Below are 19,514 nucleotides of genomic sequence, written 5' to 3'. Positions count from 1 at the left end.
GCCATGTTTATTTGAGGGAACTTTATTATTTATTGTAATAAAATCACGATATACACCAAATTGACACATACAAAAAATCGTAGTATCAAAGTTCTACAATAAATCCTTACTTAAAACTATGATATTGCTAGTTGGTTGTGTGCACGGGGTCGTATAAGATTGTCTGGCTGTAGGGGTAGCTCATGTTCCTTTGGTACTTCCTGTATCTAATGAATCCCAAGACGGCAGCCACCACAGCAATCATCATGACCACCACGCTCAAAATGATGAGAGCCACCTTCACCATCGAAAAGTGGTACTGAATGAATTCCTTCTGCGTCTGGTATTTGCTCTGAAATAACAACAGATCAGTTGGTGTCGTCGCAAACTCTCCACTCTTACAACCTTGACCAGACAGATGTCGCTCTTCAAGTTGTAAACGAAGGTGTAGCGTTCGCTTCTGGGGTCCATGCAGTAGGGACCGTTTTCCACTCGCGTAATGTCACGCGGAAGAGCTTTGGAAATGTTGTACAAGTCGCAAGAACAATCCAAAGGGTTGTCGTTGAACTCGAAGACGTGCAGTTTGGACCAGGGAAGGAGTTTGTAGTCGATGCGGAAGAGGTCGTTTTTGTTCAAGTAGAACTGCGAAAGAGAGAGGGAGTGAAATGTTTTGACCGACTGGTTCCAAATAGTTACCTCTTCGATCGATTGATTGGTTCCGAAGGCTTCTCTGTCGATCTCCTTGAGAAGCACGTTGTTCGAGAGACTCAATTTCTTGAGTTTGGGCATCGAAGCGAAAGTGTTGGCGTTGACGTACTTGAGCTTGGTCAAGTTGTTCACCGACAGTTCGATCACGTTGGGCAATCCTGAAATCGAAAAATTGGAGTTTTCGGACAGGTTTTCGAACTGACAGACCTGAAAACGTTTCGGAGACGAATTCGATGATGGGGTTGTCGTCCAGGATCAAAATTTCGAGACTCTTGCCGATGGTGGGGAGAATGGCGGGAACAAAATCGAGCAAGTTTTGTGACAGATTCAGTTCCGTCAGGTTCTCGTGGTGTTCTATTGCGGTCACGATCATTTCGGTTAGTTCGTTGTTGGCCAAGTTGAGACTCTGTGGAGGTTTAGGAATTAGCAAAATGTTGACTGTTGGATGCGCTTTTTTTTTTACTTGAAGTTTTCTTATCGAAGAGATGGCAAGCTGAGTGTGAATGTCGATCACACGGAAGTCGTTACCTTCCAGATTGAGGATTTTCAGGTTGGGCATGTGTTCGAAGACGTTTTTGCCCAAGCTGTGGATTTTGTTGTAGGCGAGGTTGAGGTGTTCAATGGCGATGGGTTCGTAGCTGGTGCTGTTGTAAGGACCCTTGAACTTATCGGCGGATATTTCTTCGGCTAAGATTTAATAAAGAAATAAATTAATGATGTGGGCGATTTAAATCAAATGTCTTTTGGTGACATTAGAAGTTTGAGGTTATAAATAGCGTCAATGTCTAGTGCATTGTTGTCAGTTTTACTAGTTTGCAGTAGAAGAATACTCAGACATAGCGGGAAATTCAGCAACATGTTATGTTCGTTCATTTTAATAGGTCCGCATGTCAGGCACTTTAGAAAGTAATAATTCCTTTTCGGGATGATTTTATTAATATGTACATAGTTCAAGGGAATCCCGCTTTTAGTAGAATAAGCTACCTACGTTACTAATACTTTAAGTAATTTTATAAATAAAATAAATAAAAATAAAATTAATTGATCTTTCAGACAATTTTCTAATGTATCAACGAAATCTTAATAATTCCAAATCATGATTAATAATAATCTTAGGGCCAGTTTCATAATAAATTTAAAGTCGGCTTTATCTAAACGTGACTTTAATGGATTGTTTCAACAATATGTTTCTATGGTAAATGGTAAACTTTTGCTCTTCCTGAAGAAGATACAGGGTGTCGCAAAATTAACGTATTCCAAGTCGGGGGTCTTGTAGGGAAAAATCTCAGGAATCTCGAAAAAATAAAATAAAAAATATAGGGGGGGTCTTTACAAAGATATATGGGTCTGAAGGTTTAAACTTGTCATCATGTTTTCTTCAAATAAAAAATATAAATGCTTGACATTCATTTTGAAATATGGTGAGGATGATTATGTAAAATATTAAAATACCGGGTGGGGCATCGTATACGCGCATTTGAGAAATCGCGACTTCTAATTAAATAAAATTGTCGAAATTTTTCAGACTTACCTGGCTATTGGTAAGGTACATTTCATAATTTTTTGATAGTTTTTCACTTACAAACAAAGCCAAAAAAAATTAAAATGTAAATTTCAACCAAAAAGTCAAATTCTGATTTTTATACTAACCTACCCAGATTCACTTCCTATAATTATTTACGAAATCTACGGAAAAAAATACCAATTAGATTTTGAATTAAACGTAGTTTTACATTTAAACTTTCAAAATCATTTTTATTTATGACCTGCTACTTGTGCTGTCATAAATTTAGGTGACAATGGAAACTGTCAATTTTATGGCAAAAAGGTTTAAAACGGTCGGCTATACCTTTGTTGGGAAATTATACCATTGTGCCGTAAATCACCCGTCTGGTTTACGTTTAAATAAAAAAGCGAATTATTTAGCTAACCAAGTCAAAATTTGTAATTGTGCCACCAGGGTTTGATGGGCTAGCAGATACAGATTCATTTAGTGTAAAAACTTTATAGATAAATTAACAATTAATTTCAGAAAACTAATAAAACTGTTACGGCCTTATTTATTAACAAAAAAAATTTAAAAAATTCTCAAATATACCTTATCAATAATTAGTGAGGTATATAAAATTTCGCCAATTTTATTTAATTAGAAGTCGCGATTTCTCGCGTGCGCGTATACGATGCCCCACCCGGTATAAATGAAAAGACATTTCTTGAAAAAACAGCTTTATCTCGAAAAAATAAAAGTTTTATTTTTCCAATTTTTGTTCAGAAAGGAAGTACAACATATGTAGCTAGAATATTGATCAGGTACTTTTGAATAAATATTGGCAACTTTGATATTTTTTTCAAAGTGACAGCAATTTTTTTTTTAACATATTTACTTGGTCAACAGGATGTCCCCTACTAAGCCCCGAACTCGGAATACGATAATTTTAAGACACCCTGTATAAGCACTTTAATTTTGTTCAATACACATAGCAGCCTTCATATTTATAAAGATTTTTTTTACTCCAAAGTAAAGCAATTCTTCAAAAAATTGTTTTACGTTATTATTTTCCACAATCATCTACACCATAAATAACAATAAACACTGAACTTTTCAGCCTGTATTTGAAGAAAACGCAGTTCAAAGAGTGCACCTTCAGACCAATGAATGTATCTTTGTGGGGGGAGTCCCGATTTTTTTTAAATTTCCATATTTGGACTACAGAAGTGATCCCCAACAACGCTCTGAATTTGGAATTCGCGAATTTTGAGACACCCTGTATAATTATTTTACTTTTTGCCAGGCATAACGGAGATTTATTTCCATTAGTATACTTAATTTGCTGGTGTTGCAGTTTGGTGAGCACGTGCTCTTGTGCCCTCCGGCATCAACCGCTTCTGAGTTGAATTAATATTACCAAAATCGTTAATTACACCAAGTACCAAATCCACCAATGCTGTTGTTGGACGCACTCGTATTCCAAAAAACAATTCCACCACATTGTTTTTCCTTTGTTTTCAATCAACATCGGCGTTATCTCGTCCCGTATCGGTGTTGGGAGTGAAACTGTTTTAATTGATGGCTGCTCCCGACCTATTTCCAACAAACCGCGCTTACCGAGCAAGAGATTGTGGCTAAGATCGGCGAACTTGATGTTCTTGGTGGCGGCGAAAAGCTCCGGTCTCAAGTATTGTATGTTGCAATTGGACAAGACGATCTCGACGACGGCGTCGGTGAGCGCCAACGGTTCCAACGTCGGTATGTCGTTGCCGGAAAACATGGCTCTAATCGTGGTGACATTTTTTCCGGGCCATTCCCCCGGGACGTGGTGCAATCCTCTGTTTGTGCAATTCGTCGTCAGAGTGTGGGCGTCGTCCGACGTGGTGCAGGTGCAGGTTTGACAGAGGTCGCCGTCGCCGAGGGCCTGCACCACCAGCAGAAACATCAGGAAGGAACGATGCTACGAAAAAGTTTGAGGTGGAAAGCGTTGGTGATAGGAAGATTTTGCTTACCATTGTAGTAACGTGGATGAATGCGATAAAGTGAGACACTATTGCGATCCGGGTTTTGTTATCTATCAGGTTTGTCCTTATCTCATGTTTTGTCGGTTTTATCAGAGTGAACTGATAAATCGGTGAACTGTGTCAGGTAGACTGTGGGACCTGCTACAATGAAGAATTTTCCTGCTTCCTTCGATTTCAATTTTAATATGAATTAGACGATATGAATCACGTTTTCGTTACGTATTATGTGTACAAGGTCGTTGAATACAGGGTGAGTCAGGTGACGCGGTTCGCTATAAATGTTGAAGAAATGGGGTATTTTGGTTTATCGAATGTTCGGTAAAATTCCACTTATTTATTATTTTAACTAACGAGATCAACTTAGCTATGACTAAAACAACCATGTATATTGCATACAGAGTGACCCCGAAAATCTGCGAGAAATACATAGTTGCGTTGGAAGCTTCAGTATTATTACGAATTAGTAGTGGTCCAGTCAAAGGACATTTTAAGGAAAACATAAACTCGTCGTCTGACCTTGATGCGTCGTATCATGATAAAATTAGGAATAAGATTTGTTAATAAAAATTTCCTGGTAGCCAATTTTGACCGGATATGCCCAATTATTGGAAAAATTATATTCCATAATTTTTTTTCTTGGGTTACTTTAAAAAATTGGTACGGGGTAGCTATCTAATCACAATACAATAAAAGTTTTGGAGTATTTTGGAATGTAACTGGTTTTCAAAAAAAAAGTTGAATTGATATAACCATTCGTCAACTTAACTGACATCTACTGACAAAAAAGTTTCAAGAGCAGAATTGTGAAAAAATGTCTGTAGCTATCAGACTTTTTGGAAGACTGGCTATGTTTATTAATGTTCCTAAATCGTTTTATTCCTAATAAAAAGTAGAAACTATTTTTATGGAAAACAAGGTTGATTATTTGGTTTATTCACAAAACAGCATTGCTAGATTTCTAAAGAAAAACATTTTTTTCGATAATAATATGTAATACATAATAGAAAATAGTATTTCAATTAATTGACGCCAAGTTTCAAATTTCTTGTAATTTTTTGTTTTGCATGTAGGTATGGTATCGTCATAAAGATAGTAATAAACCTATTTCTGAAGTTTGGTATTTGTCTACTGACCACAAGAATATAACAAAATGAATCCGCGTTTTGAAACTACATTCACAAAGGCGGTATTAAGTAGCTCTGAAATTCCATCAGAAGAGATTTTTTCATGGACATACTTCAGAAATCTTTTCTTCAAAGATCCATTGAAAGTAACGTCGGGCGGTTGCATTCTGGAGCAGAGTTAGCCCTCTGTTGCGGTCAAATCCATCATCGGGGCCGGTGTCAATTTATGGACCGATGCGTTTTCCCCGCCGAAGTGACTCTGGAAAGAGCCGGGTGGGTCCCGTCTCGAAGAAGAGCATCGTCTTTTTTGTCCAGCTCGCTTTTACGAAGCTGAAGTCTTTTTTGTAGAGGGACAGGAGAGGAGTGAACGAAACGAACACGTTTAGGGCGTGAACGAAAGTGGGACGAATTTCGGTGGGCGTCACCTATTTATCGGAAAGTTGAGACCAAACGCGGCGCAAACGAAGGTTCTCTGCTCGCTCTTTGGTCGGCCAATGAGCGGGCAGAGAACTTGGAACAAACCGGGACGCGAACGACGCTCCGGTATCACATGTTAGATCCATTTTATAAATTCTATCAAGAAGGAATTCATACTTGAGCATTGCCCTTGCAAAATTTTCAAAAAAAAGTTTTATTTTCTTCTCTTAACGCAGCGATTGTATTGACCAACTATTAACTTATCAGATTTCTTAGGATGTTTTGAAATTTTCATTTTTATGTCTGTTCATCAAGGGCGCTTAATTACGTTTTGCGGGAGGATACTGTGCTTTTTATAGGTAGCGTGTATTAATAACGGGAAATATTGACAACTTAATGAATTTTAGTTTTTAAACGAACTCCTAATGTTATCCAAATGTAATCTATCGGGTTTAAATCAGGAGATTATGAAAGCCAACATAACACCTACTCTGTAACAAGAATTAAAATACATATTCTTTGGGTTATTATCTTGCTAAAAGGTGTAATTAAACTCAACAAATACATCATAATGTGCCGAAAAGAAACCAAAACCAACGTCATCTTACTAATTAGTAAATGGAATTTATTTTCTTGGAAAACTCTTTATAATTCGAGAAACTCATTTTTAAATGAATCTCTTCATTTGACCTTCCAATTAAGACCTTGTTTCAAAATTTTATCACAAAAGATTTTTTTTTTTTGGGAAAGAAGCATTATTTTCCTCATCGACCATTTTCTTTTTCAGTCTTGGAACCAATTAAAAATAATTTGTATTGTTTGTTAATGCGAAGAAAACGACAATAAATTCTTGAATGTCTTGTTATCACTGCTTTCAAATAAGTTATGGCTCACGCAGAGAGCTAATTAACATACTTTTACTGTAGAAGAAATGATGGAAGATATTCACAAAGAAAAGAATCCTCTGGTTGAAAGCAAAAATTATGTTTACAGTTTTAAAGCCAGAGTAATTCCAAGCATGATTTTTTTTCAGTTTTCCTGAGAAATTATCTAAATATTATTTTATAACAAATGTCGCTTGGTTGATACGAAAATTATCCTTGAATTAATATTATTTATGGTCTAATGTTACGTAATACAATTCTCATATATGAAAGTATGTAACAAATATTTTTTCCTGCGCTGTTATCTACGCCACTTCTTGCTGTTATACTATCGTATTTTTATTTGTAACGTGCAAAAAATGTTTACTTAGAAAACATTAGATGACTTGCGACGGTCGCACTTGTTGTCATGGTAACGTCGCAAGAGAGAAAGATGACGCATATTGGTAATTAATGTGTAGGACAAAGATAGCTACACATTAGCGCTGCACCACCTATTTGCGACCATGACTTGAAATCGGGCCCTTAGAATTTATTTAATGTTGTCCTGTCGCGACTGGCTATTTTGCTAATTTTCCATTTTTGACAACAGGAAAGAATGAGACAGTCGAACGCCGTTTTGGAAACGATGATGAACGCCTCGAGAACAATGCAGACCGAAGAAACGCCCAACAGTATTACGATCAGCGTGAAGACGGACCCCGCACAACAAACGAAAGAGGACCAAGAATCGCACAAAAACGAACCAACAGACCTTAGATATCCACCACCGGACAGCGAACCCACGGGCGTACCACCTTCGCCGTCGATGGCGCCCAACCTGGGGGAGAGTCCGATGAAGATCGATCCCTGTCCCAATCAGCCGGCGGACTTGTCCAACAAGAAGCCGGAGAACGTGACCTGCGTCCCGGAAATAGACTTCATCAAAGAGGAAGCTAACGACAACGTCTCCGAATACAGCAACAGTTCGGATCCCGAAAGGCTGGAGGTGGACATGTCACAGGTAAAGAAATTGAAAAACGGAGACATTTTGCTATATAAGTGAAGTTTTTTGAGGTTGTGAGGAAAGTCTGACATTTTGTAAAACTAGTCTAAAAGCTTAAAAAAATATACAAATAAAAACAGATGTGATTTAATTAGAAACAAAAATGTAACAACAATAAACGAAGTCAAAATATTGGAATGAAAGAGAGAAGCTTCAGAAGAGTGTTTACAGATTTGATAAAGAGTCTCAGAAGACAAGAAGAGAAAGTTGGAATTGTTTAAATATAATTTAACAAAAATAATAGTATATTATATTATAAGTGATAGAAATGCATCATTATGCACGAGTGAGAATTTTGACCGACGAGTGCGCTTGCGCACGAGTAGGACACTTCTCATGAGTTTCATAATGGCATATTTCGATCACGTGTGATATACGACGTTTTATCTTACAGGTGCAACTATTGCAAAAAATCCAAGAAATGAAGTTTCATTCAAGTAAAATGACAGCTGTCAAATTTAGTCACTTGTGAATAATTTATGTCAAGTTAAATGGCAGCTGTCAAATTTACTCACTAGTGAGTACTTTATCTCACTTGTGATTAAAATTTGACTTCTGTCACCGAAAACAATGGTCTAAGGTAGCTCAAAAACTCCACCTGTAAGATAAAAGAATTTCCGCGTAAAATTGAAAGTAAAAGAGCAAAAAGGAACCAACATGATCATGCATTTGCTGTTGAGAGCTTTGGTAAAAATCATTATTTTGGATTGATTGTTTTAAAGGACTGATTTAAAAGAACAAGAACCTTCCACAGATGATTCATCGCTCGTAACAGTCATTCATATAACCAACACACAACATATTAATTTCTCACCTGCTGCGTGACTGATTCCTTTAGTAGAATAACTTTTTTTTAGAAAATTTTTTCGCAGAAAAAAGTGATAACGAACAGACCTGAATTACTTGGAATTGACAAGTTGTTGTGTAATGACTTAAACAGTGCATATTAATAAAATAACGCACGAAGCGTTCTCGGGTGTTTGCAAAATTTTGTTCTGTGCCGAAAAAGAAAGAGAAAAATGTCGCGAAGTGACCACGTTTTTCCCAGAACGTATTGAATATATTTGAAACTGAAGGTTGGTTGTGTATTTGCTTGGAAAATGTTTAACATTGAAGTAAATTGTGATAATTCTGTTTCATAATGTACAAAAAAAGGTAAAACAACACATTAATGACTCAGAGATTACAAAGTACCAACTTGCAAGTTATCTGCTGCGAAGTGTGAACGCTTAGATATTATATCTACAGATGTTGGAAAGATAAGAGTCAGAGTAGCAGTTTTTCGTTGTTACTTCAATAAATCACCCTGTATATTTCGATGTGACATTGAACGATTCCTGAACGATAAAAAGAGGTGCTACGAAGTCTGAAATACATTTTTTGTAAATGTTTTGACAGCTCAAAAAATAAATAGCTTCACTTGTCGTCCAAACAATATAAAGAATTACGTTTTACTTAATGTATTGGCTAAATATTTTTCACGTGGTATTGCAAAATTGAAAGGAAAGGCTTTTTTTTCTTTGGAAAAATTCAAAAATTTGGAAAGGCGACTCTAAGGAATATGGTAGTGAAAGTCTTAGCTGCTAACATTGAAGAGAACATAAAAGACCAATTAATATACCAAATTAATATTTAATTGTAAACAAAAAAAGTGGTTCTCTTCGAAAAAAGAAAGTAGGAGTCATTTCTTGCATAATCGTGGGTATCGTAAATTGTCTGAGGTCAGCAATTCTACAGAGTGACCAACGAAGAACATCAAACGTTAAAAATGACGGACATTTTTTTTATGTGTTCAATTATTGCAGTGATGATAATGATGATATGATAATTTGTTTGTCAGGGTGTGGAGGAGCATTCGAATTCGACGACGGCGAGCGCCACCTCCCCCATCCCCGAAAACATCCAGCCCGAAGAGGAGACCTCGCTGTGGAGGGCCCTTTCCCACAACGGCTATAACGCGAACGTACCGCTGAGCGGCGAAGCCAGCCAGTTGCTCAGGAAACTGATAACGTGTCGAAAGTTGGGCATGAGCATAACGCCGGCACCGCCCTTCGTCCACTTGGACGGCCGAGTCAACTCGCCCAACGAACCCCTCAACATGGAGACCAACCCCAAACCGGCGTCGGGGAGGAGAAAGCAGAGTTACCCCACCAAAGCCTCCATAGAGGATTCCAGGTAGGGAAGGAAAAAAGAAGGAATCGCAGTCGGTCGAACATCGAGAATCCAATGTTTTTCTACGGAAAATGTAGCATAGGATCAAGCAAAAACGCCCTGCAAGTTTTCTGTGGAAAACAAAAATCAGTTCTTATTTGAGATGTCATTACTGTCATGTCATTTGGTATTTTATTAAGCACTAAACAGAAACTTTGTTTGTTTTACAATTTTCACAAGATGGTTTTTACTGTAAACCATAAAAAATGAAACATGTATGCTTTTTGTTTATTGTATGTTTTTTAATCAAAGAACCAGGACATGTTGATTTAGATTGCAATAATTAAATTTTACTAGATTTAGGGAATTTAATGATATCTATTGGCTACGTCTGTCATTTTTAATGTCCTTGAAAATAGGCAAACTCGCATTTAAAATTTGCCTCGCAAAGTGAGACATTTATTAAACTCTCAAATTTGTTGTTGCTGCGCTACTAATATCTCTTCATAACCACAATTTTTATGTTATAAAAATTTTCACCCTAAATCAAAAGTGTACAATGTTGCCAGTTCTATTTTGGGTGTAAATTGCGGTGTTGGTGGTTCTTTGATAAAAAATTAACTATACTTAAAAATTGTATGAATTACGCTAAGGCGCTGAGTTTTGTTTTTCATAGGTAACTTTGATGGCATTTTTTTTTATCATATCTTCTGCTGATGACATATGAAGGTGTTACTACTCCTTATTGTTATTGATAGTAAGTGGGTAATAGTACTAACCAGGAAAACTCCAATAGCTAATTGAATATGAAGATATTTACAAAAAGAAAATAATGAAATAAGTATCATCCAATACTAAAAAAAATTAAAAAACCACCAAAACATGAAAGAAATATGTGGAGGTATATTGTAACAACAGATAAAGGAAAGATTACTTGATAGATTTGTTAGAGAAGATGAAATGACGAAAAAAGAACTATAGAAGAAATTTAAAAAGAAACCTTTCCTCAAATATTTAACATAACAAAACTTCTCATTACTAGAGGCTGCTAAGTTTAACCAAGCTATTTTGCCGCTCCCAGACTTTATTAGGTGATGCACTCGTAGCCGTAGTCATCGATTAATTAACCTGACATCCGATCCACCTGTTGCTGTAAAATTTCATTGCAGACGTGTTCGATACGTATGAAATGCAGTATAAATTAATTTGTCCGTAAAAGATGTTAAAAATATATCAGATATTTTTCTTTTAAAATCCAAAGAACATAAAGGAAACATCATTAGTAACTCAACTTGATTGAATCCTCTTTGCGAAAATCTCTTTTCAACAAGTTTGAAAAGATATTTAAGAAAATGAGGGAGATATTTTTCAGGGTTTATTTTATGATGCAAACAAAATGAGAGTTGAAATCACGGGGGCATATTTTGCTCGAGATTTTACAGAAGCATAGTGCGACACTTTTAATGAAAGAGAGAAAGATGAAAAACATTAATATATGCAAAGACGGAAAGAAGGAATGAATGATTAATCGGAAACAGCTACGGAGGGAAAGAGATGGAAGACGTTAAAAATTTAGGAGGTTGAGTGTTGCGTTCAAATGTCAAGGATTTATCTGTAGGATTTTGTCCGATGAATCGCGAGAGTAAATAGTAATAACTGTTGCAGAAGTCCGGCCCGAGACGACGGCGAGGACTACATCCCCGACTTCACCGGCAACAGCCCCTGGTGCAACCTGCAGATCGTGAAGGGCGGCAAAGGTGGGGCCGGCATGGCGAGGAGGGTGGACTTGTCGTGCACGAACTGCGGCACCCAGACCACCACCATCTGGAGGAGGAACATGCGAGGAGAGATGGTGTGTAACGCGTGCGGTCTCTACTACAAACTCCACGGCATCGACAGGCCCCACACGATGAGGAGGGACACGATCCACACGAGACGCAGACGTCCCAAAGCGGCCGAGGCCCGGAACGAGAAGGAGAAGTGCAGGGAGTACGGCGCCGTTAACAATCAGTTCAAAGGTTGGTAGCGTAGCGAGAGGGGGTAGCGGTCGCTTGATTTTGGTTAGTTATAGCGCCGAAAAAGGGACACGGGAACGCCGAAACCACCGACACGGAGGACATGCTGAGCGCGCTCAGACGTCAGATACAGCCCCATCTGGTGATGGCGCTGCAAGGACACAAGAATACAGCCTACCCTCATTTACAAGTGAGTCAGGCGCATTTTTTGACACGTTTTATCGAAAGCTGTGTCAGAGCTTTCATAGAATACGAGAATGTTTGTAAGGTTTTTAAAGTACGAGGAATGTGGCATGTGAAACCGTCATTACATCACAATTATTCATTACTCACTGGAAATAAAAAGATTCTGAGTGCAATGTGTTTTAAAAAAGACAGGTGTTTTTTTACAAAACAAAGAAATCCCAAATTGTATAACAAGAAAGTAAACACAAAACGATTGTCAAAAGCAAATTAACAGCGAAGGATACCAACTGCGTCAAAATTAGGGTATTATTAGTAAGGGTTTTGCTGCCAACGTAAATTTCCAACGCCTACCGCGATGACACTTACTCTGAATTATAATAAATAGTGTTTCTTTCAAAATAAGACGAAACTAACTTAACTCCTTCCAAAATATTTCGATTTCATCGCTGACTAATGATCCAGCTAAAACATTTTGGAATTGTCTTGTTCATTTTTGCATTCGTTCTTGCCGAATCTTCTATTCTCACAACAGAAAGACAATTTCAAACCTTAACCTATCCTCCCCCACAATTATTCCCTGTAAACTTAGATTTGTTACTTTGTAATACATTTCCACTGACATTGAAGATCTTTTGACAGCCTCCAATATTTTTAGAGCGTTGTTTTTCTTTATTTTTGTAAGAACTTTTCTTACAACAGCTGAACAGGCTTCAGTACTTTTAGCTAGTGCTGAAATTAGTAAGGTGTCTTTTGACTCTCTTTCTTGCAATGGGTTTAAACTAAAATTTTAACTTTTTTAGTCTTGAAAGTCCTCAAATGTGACGTGTTTTTGAATTTCTGACAGGATAAGATGTTCAAAGAAAATTGTTTTCGTAAACTCCTTGCATAATGTTTTACTTCTAAGAATGTTTTATTTAATTCACAGACAAGACAATGCGACCCAAATTACATAAATAAAATAGGAGATGCCAGTCATTTTTAGATTCGTAATAATAAATACATATTGTGATTGTTAAAAAGTAAATAAAATATTTGCGTAGGGTAAACTCAATATTTGTCTACAACAAATAGAGTGTTTACTTGCCTACAGTTTGTTTTTTGTGTTGTTAATAAAAAGTAACTATTTTCTACGGAATGATTTTGTAACAAGTTTGTGTGAATGAAATTTAAGTGTTTAAAAAAATGCCATCAAAATTACCTGCGAAAAACAAAACTCAACGTTTAACTCACGCAATTTTATTTAAACACCTGTTATTAGAAACATAAATTTTTTATGGTCTAAAGTAAAAACCACCTCATGAAAATTTGGATGACATTTTTATTTTATCATGTGGCAACCTGTTTTTTTAATTGAATAATTACCTCAGTAGGTATTTGAAAAAATCTTGTTTTTGTTAGTTTTATGGTTATGTTGACCACAAAGAAACTGTTTGCGAGTAGGTCTTCTTATCTCTTGCATTTTATTTTGTTTCGAGAATAACAATACGATTGAGATGTTTGTTTATCTTTTTTTTTTCTATTCATGTATTATCTAAAATTAAAAAAGATTAGCTACGCTTAAAGTTATCACACGACCTTGAATTAATTCCATCAACTCGCCAAACTCCTTCCGTATTTTATTTTAACAATAGTCCAATAGCTATGAATGAATTAGTTATTTACTTTACGGCCAATAGCTATGAATGAATTACTCTCGTGTCAAAAATAAATTACTCCCTAGAATTCGAACTTTTAGGGAAATAACGTTTTTCATGTTGTGTGTAACTAGAATTTTCAAAAGTAATTTTGAATGCCTAAGGTTGATTACTTTGAATTGAGAGATTAAATCCAAATAAATATGCCGCCAGTAACCAAAATTGATTGAAACGAAAAATCATCTATCACTTAGAGAGAAATTAGTCATTTGCAACTGTTACAATTAACTTGCTGCCTTACATTTTTGGGATATCTTTTGTTTGTCACCAGAAACCACATAGCCTCCAACCTGACCAAATTTATGGCAACCTGGTAACGAATATCCCTAAATCCTAGGGAGTAATTTATTTTTGACACGAGAGTAGTTATTTACCTTACGTATGCGGTAGGCTACGTTTTACAGCGCGAGGTTTTTAGTTTGAAACACGACCGCGAAGTGGGAGTGTTATAACAAAAACCGAGCAAATGTATATGCCGTTCACGATTGTTTTAAACACGCAGGAGGCCACGATATTTTTTTGTTAGATTGACGTCAGGTTCTGTCATATGACGTTTCGTTATTAAATATTCGTCTTGTTGTCAATTCCCTAATTGATTCAGTGTAATTCAATTATAACCTAAAACAGATTTATTATGCCAAATCACAATATTGCCAACTAAAATGTCAGATTTTCATAGACAGTCCGAATTTGAAACAATCGTGAACGGATAATAAAATGCCTATCTTTGTAACCAAATTTGAAATTTGTTGTAAGCAATAATTTTGCAAAATCTGTGAAGCGAGTGACATTTGATAAATGAAATGACCGAACGTTATTCTACTGTACCGATAGACTGACATGTTTACGATTTACACCACAAGATGGCGTCATCAGACTTCAGACGAAAACAATTCAAATTTTGTCCGTCATGACAATGTTAAATAGTCGGTGGCAATAATTCATGTAACATGTTTTGTAACGTTGTAGGCAGCGAATTTCGCCCAGTTCTTGCCGACAGGCGGATCCCCCGGCGGTTCCGCCCCCGAAGCCGAGTCCGACGAGGAGAGCATAGCCGACCTGCCCCTGAACCTCGTCTCCACTCAAATGACAGAAACCGAAAGTCATTGAAACGATTACCAGTGATACCAACTACTTAACTAGATACGTACAGAATGCTTGGTTAATTAAAAGTGCACCTAACTCGATTTTTTAGTTACGTTAGGTTAGGTTTTGTTTACTTACGGCGGAGCTCTCTTGATTTTCTCTCATCCCAGTTCTTTGTAGATATTTATTTATTTTTTATTTTATGATTCAGTACTTACTTATTTAAATAATTATTAATACTCAGTTCTGTTGTGTAACTTAAATTTTTCGCTGTAATTTTTTTTTGTGTTTATTTTTGTTTTTCACCAAATGTGATATTTTCCATGGATGCATTATTACCAATACGACACCGTAACCAAACTTTTTTTGCTTAAAGCCAGTAGTACCTTGTGTATTTTTTTAGTTTGTAATCAATACTCAGTATTTTAAGCGATCTTGACAGTTCTCGAAATTTGACCAAAATACTCATTATTTATTCTCTTATTTTGATGTGATGCAAATAATAATAATAATAATAAAATACTCTTTGATGGTTGATTTTTCATAATGAAACTTAATAAAAATGTTGTAAACGAGTTATTAATATTTTGTAGTTTTTTTAGCTGTTAGATTTTTTATATATATATGATTATTGTATTTAAGCTTTTTCTTTGTCGCGCCCCCTCTTTTTGCTCTGTGATTATTTAACAGTTGCAAGCACGTACTACTCAGTATTATTAAATAATTACAGATCAATCTCGGTTAGATCTAGACGTAACCTGGTAGTATTAACATGTTGAGTGATATTTCTTTTAATTTTTAACCCATTTTTTTAATAATTAACTTATTAAATCCAAAATCAGTATTTTATACATTTTTTTTTACTTTTTACTAAGCTGTATTGCCTTAGGTTTTAGTTGTGTTATTTTTTAACTATGTTTTTAATTCGGCAGCTATGCCCGCAGCTTGAAAAATTGCCGTAAATGTTGCCCTTGTTCACGAAAATTGTTGATTTTGTTGGAACTCGAGTGTTTGAGTGGTTGTGATAAATCTTGTTAAGAACGGGCGCGAGCTCGCACACCGAACTCGCGTCTATTTGGCGTGTTTGGTTTTTCTACATTTTTGTCTATTTTTCTCATATATTTTGTAAAGAGTGTTTTCTTAAAAATAACTGTAACGTATTAACAAATTGGCTAATAGAATTTTAGAATATTTTTTTACAAATAAACGCTGCAATTACTTAACCAATTTTATTGATTACACCCAACTACATTCCAAATGAGAACACTTCCATTAATGATACTTGTAATTCTTGTGGCGACCTGCAACAGTAACAACAATTAACACCAGAGGGCGCCTCGCTAACTGCACCCCAACTTACTAAGTTTCTTTGAATTAATCACGTAGAAAAAGACCATTGCCCCCGACACGACCTGCAAGAACGGGGCGATCCCGGCCCTCTTGGGCTGCACGTACTTATGCTGCCATCTCCACCAAGCTGTCAACAAATAAATTAGCGGTGATTTTTTTTGCGAAAATAAAGACGTACCGCGACTGACGGCCGCTACCATTGCGGGAGGCGTCTTGTTACGGCGCGCCAACCATGATCCCAGATCTCCAAGCTTCACTTGGCTTAAAGGAGTATCAGCTGAGGGATTGATTATGTAATTTATAGGTTATGTCATCCAGGTTCCGATCACACCGTGGATACTCACCCTTGCCGTAATAGCGTGCGGGGTCGTACGGACCGTGCACTTTGGGGTCGTATTCCGCTGGATAGTCGCCGAAACCCATTTTAAACCACAATCGAATTCCACCCCGACTAATAAACGTCAAGGTTTTCGATGACGGTCAGAGTCAGATACTCAGATGTCAACGCTTGGGGGCGCTGGTGTCACGAAAGTATTAACACTTATAAATAACTATTTTATACCAATCTAAAGGTATTATTACTTACTTTTGCCTGTTATGACTTTCTCTTACATTTATTATAATTACAATACGATCAATGGTCATTATTTACAACCACTTTGATCGATTGTTGAATACAGTTATCTGTAATAATTCTCGGCCAGCAGTCAATTAAACATTTCACTCGCGTTTTAAAATGGCCCACTCGTGCCAAAAACGGCCCAATTTACGCACGAACTCATTAAATAAACTACTAATTACGCACAGATAATTAAACATAGTAAGACTGTCTAGATCTATTCAAATTTCGCGACGCGCTAAAGTGAGGCCGAACTACATAGATGTATGTATAATAAGTTGCATATATTTTCACTCATCATTTTACAAACGAACTCGTTAAATAAACTATTTATTAATCTATTTTTAATATTGTGGTTTTATTTGTAAAAAAAACAAAGAAACAAACAATTGTCCAAATATTTTATTCCATTATTTTTAAAAATGTTTTATTAAGTTTTAAATTTTGAAATTGTTTTTCGCTTGTCAAGATTCATGTAGAAAAGAGATTTTCTTTTCTCTGGGAACGAACTTTGGTGCGTTGAAAAACCTGTAACACTTTGCCTGAGAATTTTGATGAATGTGCACGTTCTTGGACAACTTCAGCATCAGTCATAAAAGCCTATCGTTATATCTGGGAGGCCGTGGTTTTCAGCAAAGGGTGCCCTTGCCTTAGATATTTGCTTCGAGAATAGGAGTCGTTGAATTATTCTATTTTTAATCTAAAACATTGCAAAGAAAGAAAAAAGAAAGATGTTTTTGGGCCTAAATTTTAGGTTAGCTGTCAACATGCTCCAATTAATATACGCTTTAAAAAAGCACAACTATCCTAGCCCAGGATTTTATTTGAACGCGCGATATAATTATTTATAATTATAACAATGGGCCGGATTGTTGTTTTCTCCAGGTTGGTACTGGTTACTGTTACTGGTTGGTACGACTGCCAGATTATTGTTATGTTATGACGTCATAATTAGGTGTCAAATCGATGGGTGTTTGTTGTCAAATTACTCACTGGGTGATTAATAAAAGGTAAAGGTGACAAGGCAACACTGCGATGCCTTCTCCGAGTAAAAGCAACGGTGAGTCTTCAAAACGCAGTAAGTTCGAGTTCGATCACTTCGGTTATTCTTAATAAATTGATGATTGTTAGCTGGCGGAACGACACCCGAGAAAACCGAAGAAAAGGGGGTTTCTGTTAACGAAATAATGATCGTCGATCCAGAGACGCTCGAGCTGGACTTGAATCACGGCAGAATCGACAAGCTTCAGAACCTTGAGCCCCTCACACAAATTGAACGGCTGTACTTAAGATGGAACCTCATCACAAAAATCGAGAATTTGGACACTTTGGTGACCCTTCGCGAGCTGGAATTGTATGATAATCAGATAGTTAAAATGGAAAATCTAGACGCTTTGGTTAATCTGGAGTAAGCAGGAGACAAGTTGTGTTTTTATGTCGCTTTTTCAAGGATTTTAGATTTGTCATTTAATCGCATCAAGGAAATTGAGGGTTTGGACAAGTTGGAGAAGTTGGAAAAACTCTTCCTGTCTTCAAATAAAATCACAAAAATCAAGAATGTCAAATGTCTAAAAAATCTAACCATGTTGGAGCTAGGAGACAACAAAATCAGAGTAAAGCAAAAACGTTTTGGATGTGAATTGTCAAACACAAGGTTGCTTAAAACTTTTATAGGCCATGCCAAACCCAAATAACCACCACCTGTTAAATTATGTTGGTGAAAACAAAATTACACTAAGTGTATAATGACAATTTTGATATTACTAGGATGCTAGACCAATCAAATCTAAGTATACAACGTTGCCGGTTGATTTTCTAGGTAGAATGCAGTGTTGGTGGTTATATTTGGTTTTGACTAGACGTTAGTGAGATCTGTCACATAAATTCCGATTATCTTATTGGCGCGCCTAGTTACTTTTACCGGTAGTGCCAACCTAACGACAAGTCCTCAATTCACATCTAACGTTCCAACAGTATGTTTGTTTTTTTGATTAGTACCAAAGCGATAAAAACTGTTACAGGAGATAGAAAACCTTGAAGACATGACCTCCCTGACTCATCTCTACTTGGGCAAAAACAAGATAACAAAAATAAAAAACCTGGACGCGTTAGTCAACCTGACCTGTTTGAGCTTGCAAAGCAACAGAATCACAGTCATTGAGAATTTAGACAGCTTGGGCAAGTTGACTGAGTTGTACGTGTCAGAGAACGGTATCACAAAAATCGAGAACTTATCGCACAACCCACTGGTGGAAACGCTCGACGTGGCCAAGAACAAGATCAAAACCATCGAGAACGTCGACCATTTGAAGCATTTGGAAGAATTCTGGATGAACGATAATCAGGTGTCCGAGTGGGCTACAGTCGAAAATTTGTCCAAAAACAAGAAACTTACAACGGTGTACCTGGAGAGGAACCCGATCGACAGCGACCCCATGTACAGAAGAAAACTGAAGATGATCGCCCCCACCCTCACCCAAATAGACGCGACTCTCTGTCAATGTTAATCCATCTGTCTTATTGGAATCCATTTGATTTTATTTTTTTAACTAATCGCGGTTCTTGATTAGCTAATGATTAATTTTAGGCATCTAATAATAGTAAAACCGAGTAGTAGTGTTTATACCGTTTGAATAAAGGTTATAATTTTTGTAAGTGACACACTGTGCTGTATCTAACGTTCCAACGTGAATCCTTAATAAAAAAAAAGTTCCTTGGTGTTATTTCTGTTTGGAAAAAACAA

At 36.6% G+C, this 19,514-nt stretch overlaps 4 protein-coding genes across 7 annotated transcripts in view; 2 read left to right on the top strand and 2 right to left on the bottom strand.

The window, feature by feature from the left end:
* The window catches only part of LOC138139446 (uncharacterized), a 42,458-nt gene extending 26,433 nt beyond the window's left edge, over positions 1-16,025 (top strand). The window contains exons 1-6 of one of the 3 annotated variants that reach the window (XM_069059726.1): positions 4,311-4,450; positions 7,218-7,628; positions 9,511-9,845; positions 11,487-11,839; positions 11,887-12,026; positions 14,686-16,025. In XM_069059726.1, coding sequence (XP_068915827.1) covers positions 4,400-4,450; positions 7,218-7,628; positions 9,511-9,845; positions 11,487-11,839; positions 11,887-12,026; positions 14,686-14,826 — 1,431 coding nt within the window. In that variant the 5' untranslated portion in view covers positions 4,311-4,399 and the 3' untranslated portion in view covers positions 14,827-16,025. Of the gene's footprint in view, positions 1-4,310; positions 4,451-7,217; positions 7,629-9,510; positions 9,846-11,486; positions 11,840-11,886; positions 12,027-14,685 lie in introns of those variants that run through there. The other 2 variants (XM_069059724.1, XM_069059725.1) reach the window with 2 other exon arrangements.
* Positions 7-4,306, bottom strand: LOC138139453 (leucine-rich repeat-containing protein 70-like). Its single transcript, XM_069059740.1, has 7 exons — positions 4,189-4,306; positions 3,794-4,136; positions 1,151-1,374; positions 895-1,093; positions 676-845; positions 385-621; positions 7-331 (listed from the first exon to the last, which is right to left on the bottom strand). Exons 1-7 carry the CDS (start codon positions 4,189-4,191, stop codon positions 128-130), a joined length of 1,380 nt encoding a protein of 459 aa, XP_068915841.1. The 5' UTR covers positions 4,192-4,306; the 3' UTR covers positions 7-127.
* ATPsynF (ATP synthase, subunit F) lies at positions 16,017-16,657 on the bottom strand. Its single transcript, XM_069059756.1, has 4 exons — positions 16,497-16,657; positions 16,331-16,429; positions 16,163-16,279; positions 16,017-16,103 (listed from the first exon to the last, which is right to left on the bottom strand). Exons 1-4 carry the CDS (start codon positions 16,573-16,575, stop codon positions 16,075-16,077), a joined length of 324 nt encoding a protein of 107 aa, XP_068915857.1. The 5' UTR covers positions 16,576-16,657; the 3' UTR covers positions 16,017-16,074.
* A 1,022-nt stretch (positions 16,658-17,679) lies between these two features.
* On the top strand, positions 17,680-19,430 carry LOC138139459 (protein phosphatase 1 regulatory subunit 7-like). Of its 2 annotated transcripts, none has more exons than XM_069059746.1 (4): positions 17,680-17,831; positions 17,903-18,179; positions 18,222-18,384; positions 18,793-19,430. In XM_069059746.1, the coding sequence occupies exons 1-4, from the start codon at positions 17,807-17,809 to the stop codon at positions 19,276-19,278; spliced, it is 951 nt and encodes a 316-aa protein (XP_068915847.1). In that variant the 5' UTR covers positions 17,680-17,806; the 3' UTR covers positions 19,279-19,430. The 2 variants fall into 2 exon arrangements, with proteins under 2 accessions (XP_068915847.1, XP_068915846.1); XM_069059745.1 differs by having other exon boundaries at positions 17,691-17,849.
* Positions 19,431-19,514: the final 84 nt, after the last annotated feature.

The sequence above is a fragment of the Tenebrio molitor genome, chromosome 9, assembly GCF_963966145.1.
Source record: "Tenebrio molitor chromosome 9, icTenMoli1.1, whole genome shotgun sequence".
NCBI classification, from domain to species: domain Eukaryota; kingdom Metazoa; phylum Arthropoda; class Insecta; order Coleoptera; family Tenebrionidae; genus Tenebrio; species Tenebrio molitor.
Note: the sequence above shows the minus strand (reverse complement) of the source record. Positions and strands in the feature narration are given on the sequence as shown.

What these genes read in the sequence shown, in the direction of transcription:
- ATPsynF (XM_069059756.1), bottom strand. Translation starts at nt 16,575, where the DNA reads ATGGGTTTCGGCGACTATCCAGCGGAATACGACCCCAAAGTGCACGGT. An exon ending in CGCACGCTATTACGGCAAGG is followed by an intron (nt 16,430 to 16,496) that starts GTGAGTATCCAC and finishes TCAATCCCTCAG; the next exon opens with CTGATACTCCTTTAAGCCAA. An exon ending in GATTAATTCAAAGAAACTTA is followed by an intron (nt 16,104 to 16,162) that starts GTAAGTTGGGGT and finishes TTACTGTTGCAG; the next exon opens with GTCGCCACAAGAATTACAAG.
- LOC138139453 (XM_069059740.1), bottom strand. An exon ending in CTTCGATAAGAAAACTTCAA is followed by an intron (nt 1,094 to 1,150) that starts GTAAAAAAAAAA and finishes AAACCTCCACAG; the next exon opens with AGTCTCAACTTGGCCAACAA. An exon ending in CGTCTCCGAAACGTTTTCAG is followed by an intron (nt 846 to 894) that starts GTCTGTCAGTTC and finishes TTTCGATTTCAG; the next exon opens with GATTGCCCAACGTGATCGAA.
- LOC138139459 (XM_069059745.1), top strand. Translation starts at nt 17,807, where the DNA reads ATGCCTTCTCCGAGTAAAAGCAACGGTGAGTCTTCAAAACGCA. An exon ending in GACGCTTTGGTTAATCTGGA is followed by an intron (nt 18,180 to 18,221) that starts GTAAGCAGGAGA and finishes CGCTTTTTCAAG; the next exon opens with GATTTTAGATTTGTCATTTA. An exon ending in TAGGAGACAACAAAATCAGA is followed by an intron (nt 18,385 to 18,792) that starts GTAAAGCAAAAA and finishes AAACTGTTACAG; the next exon opens with GAGATAGAAAACCTTGAAGA.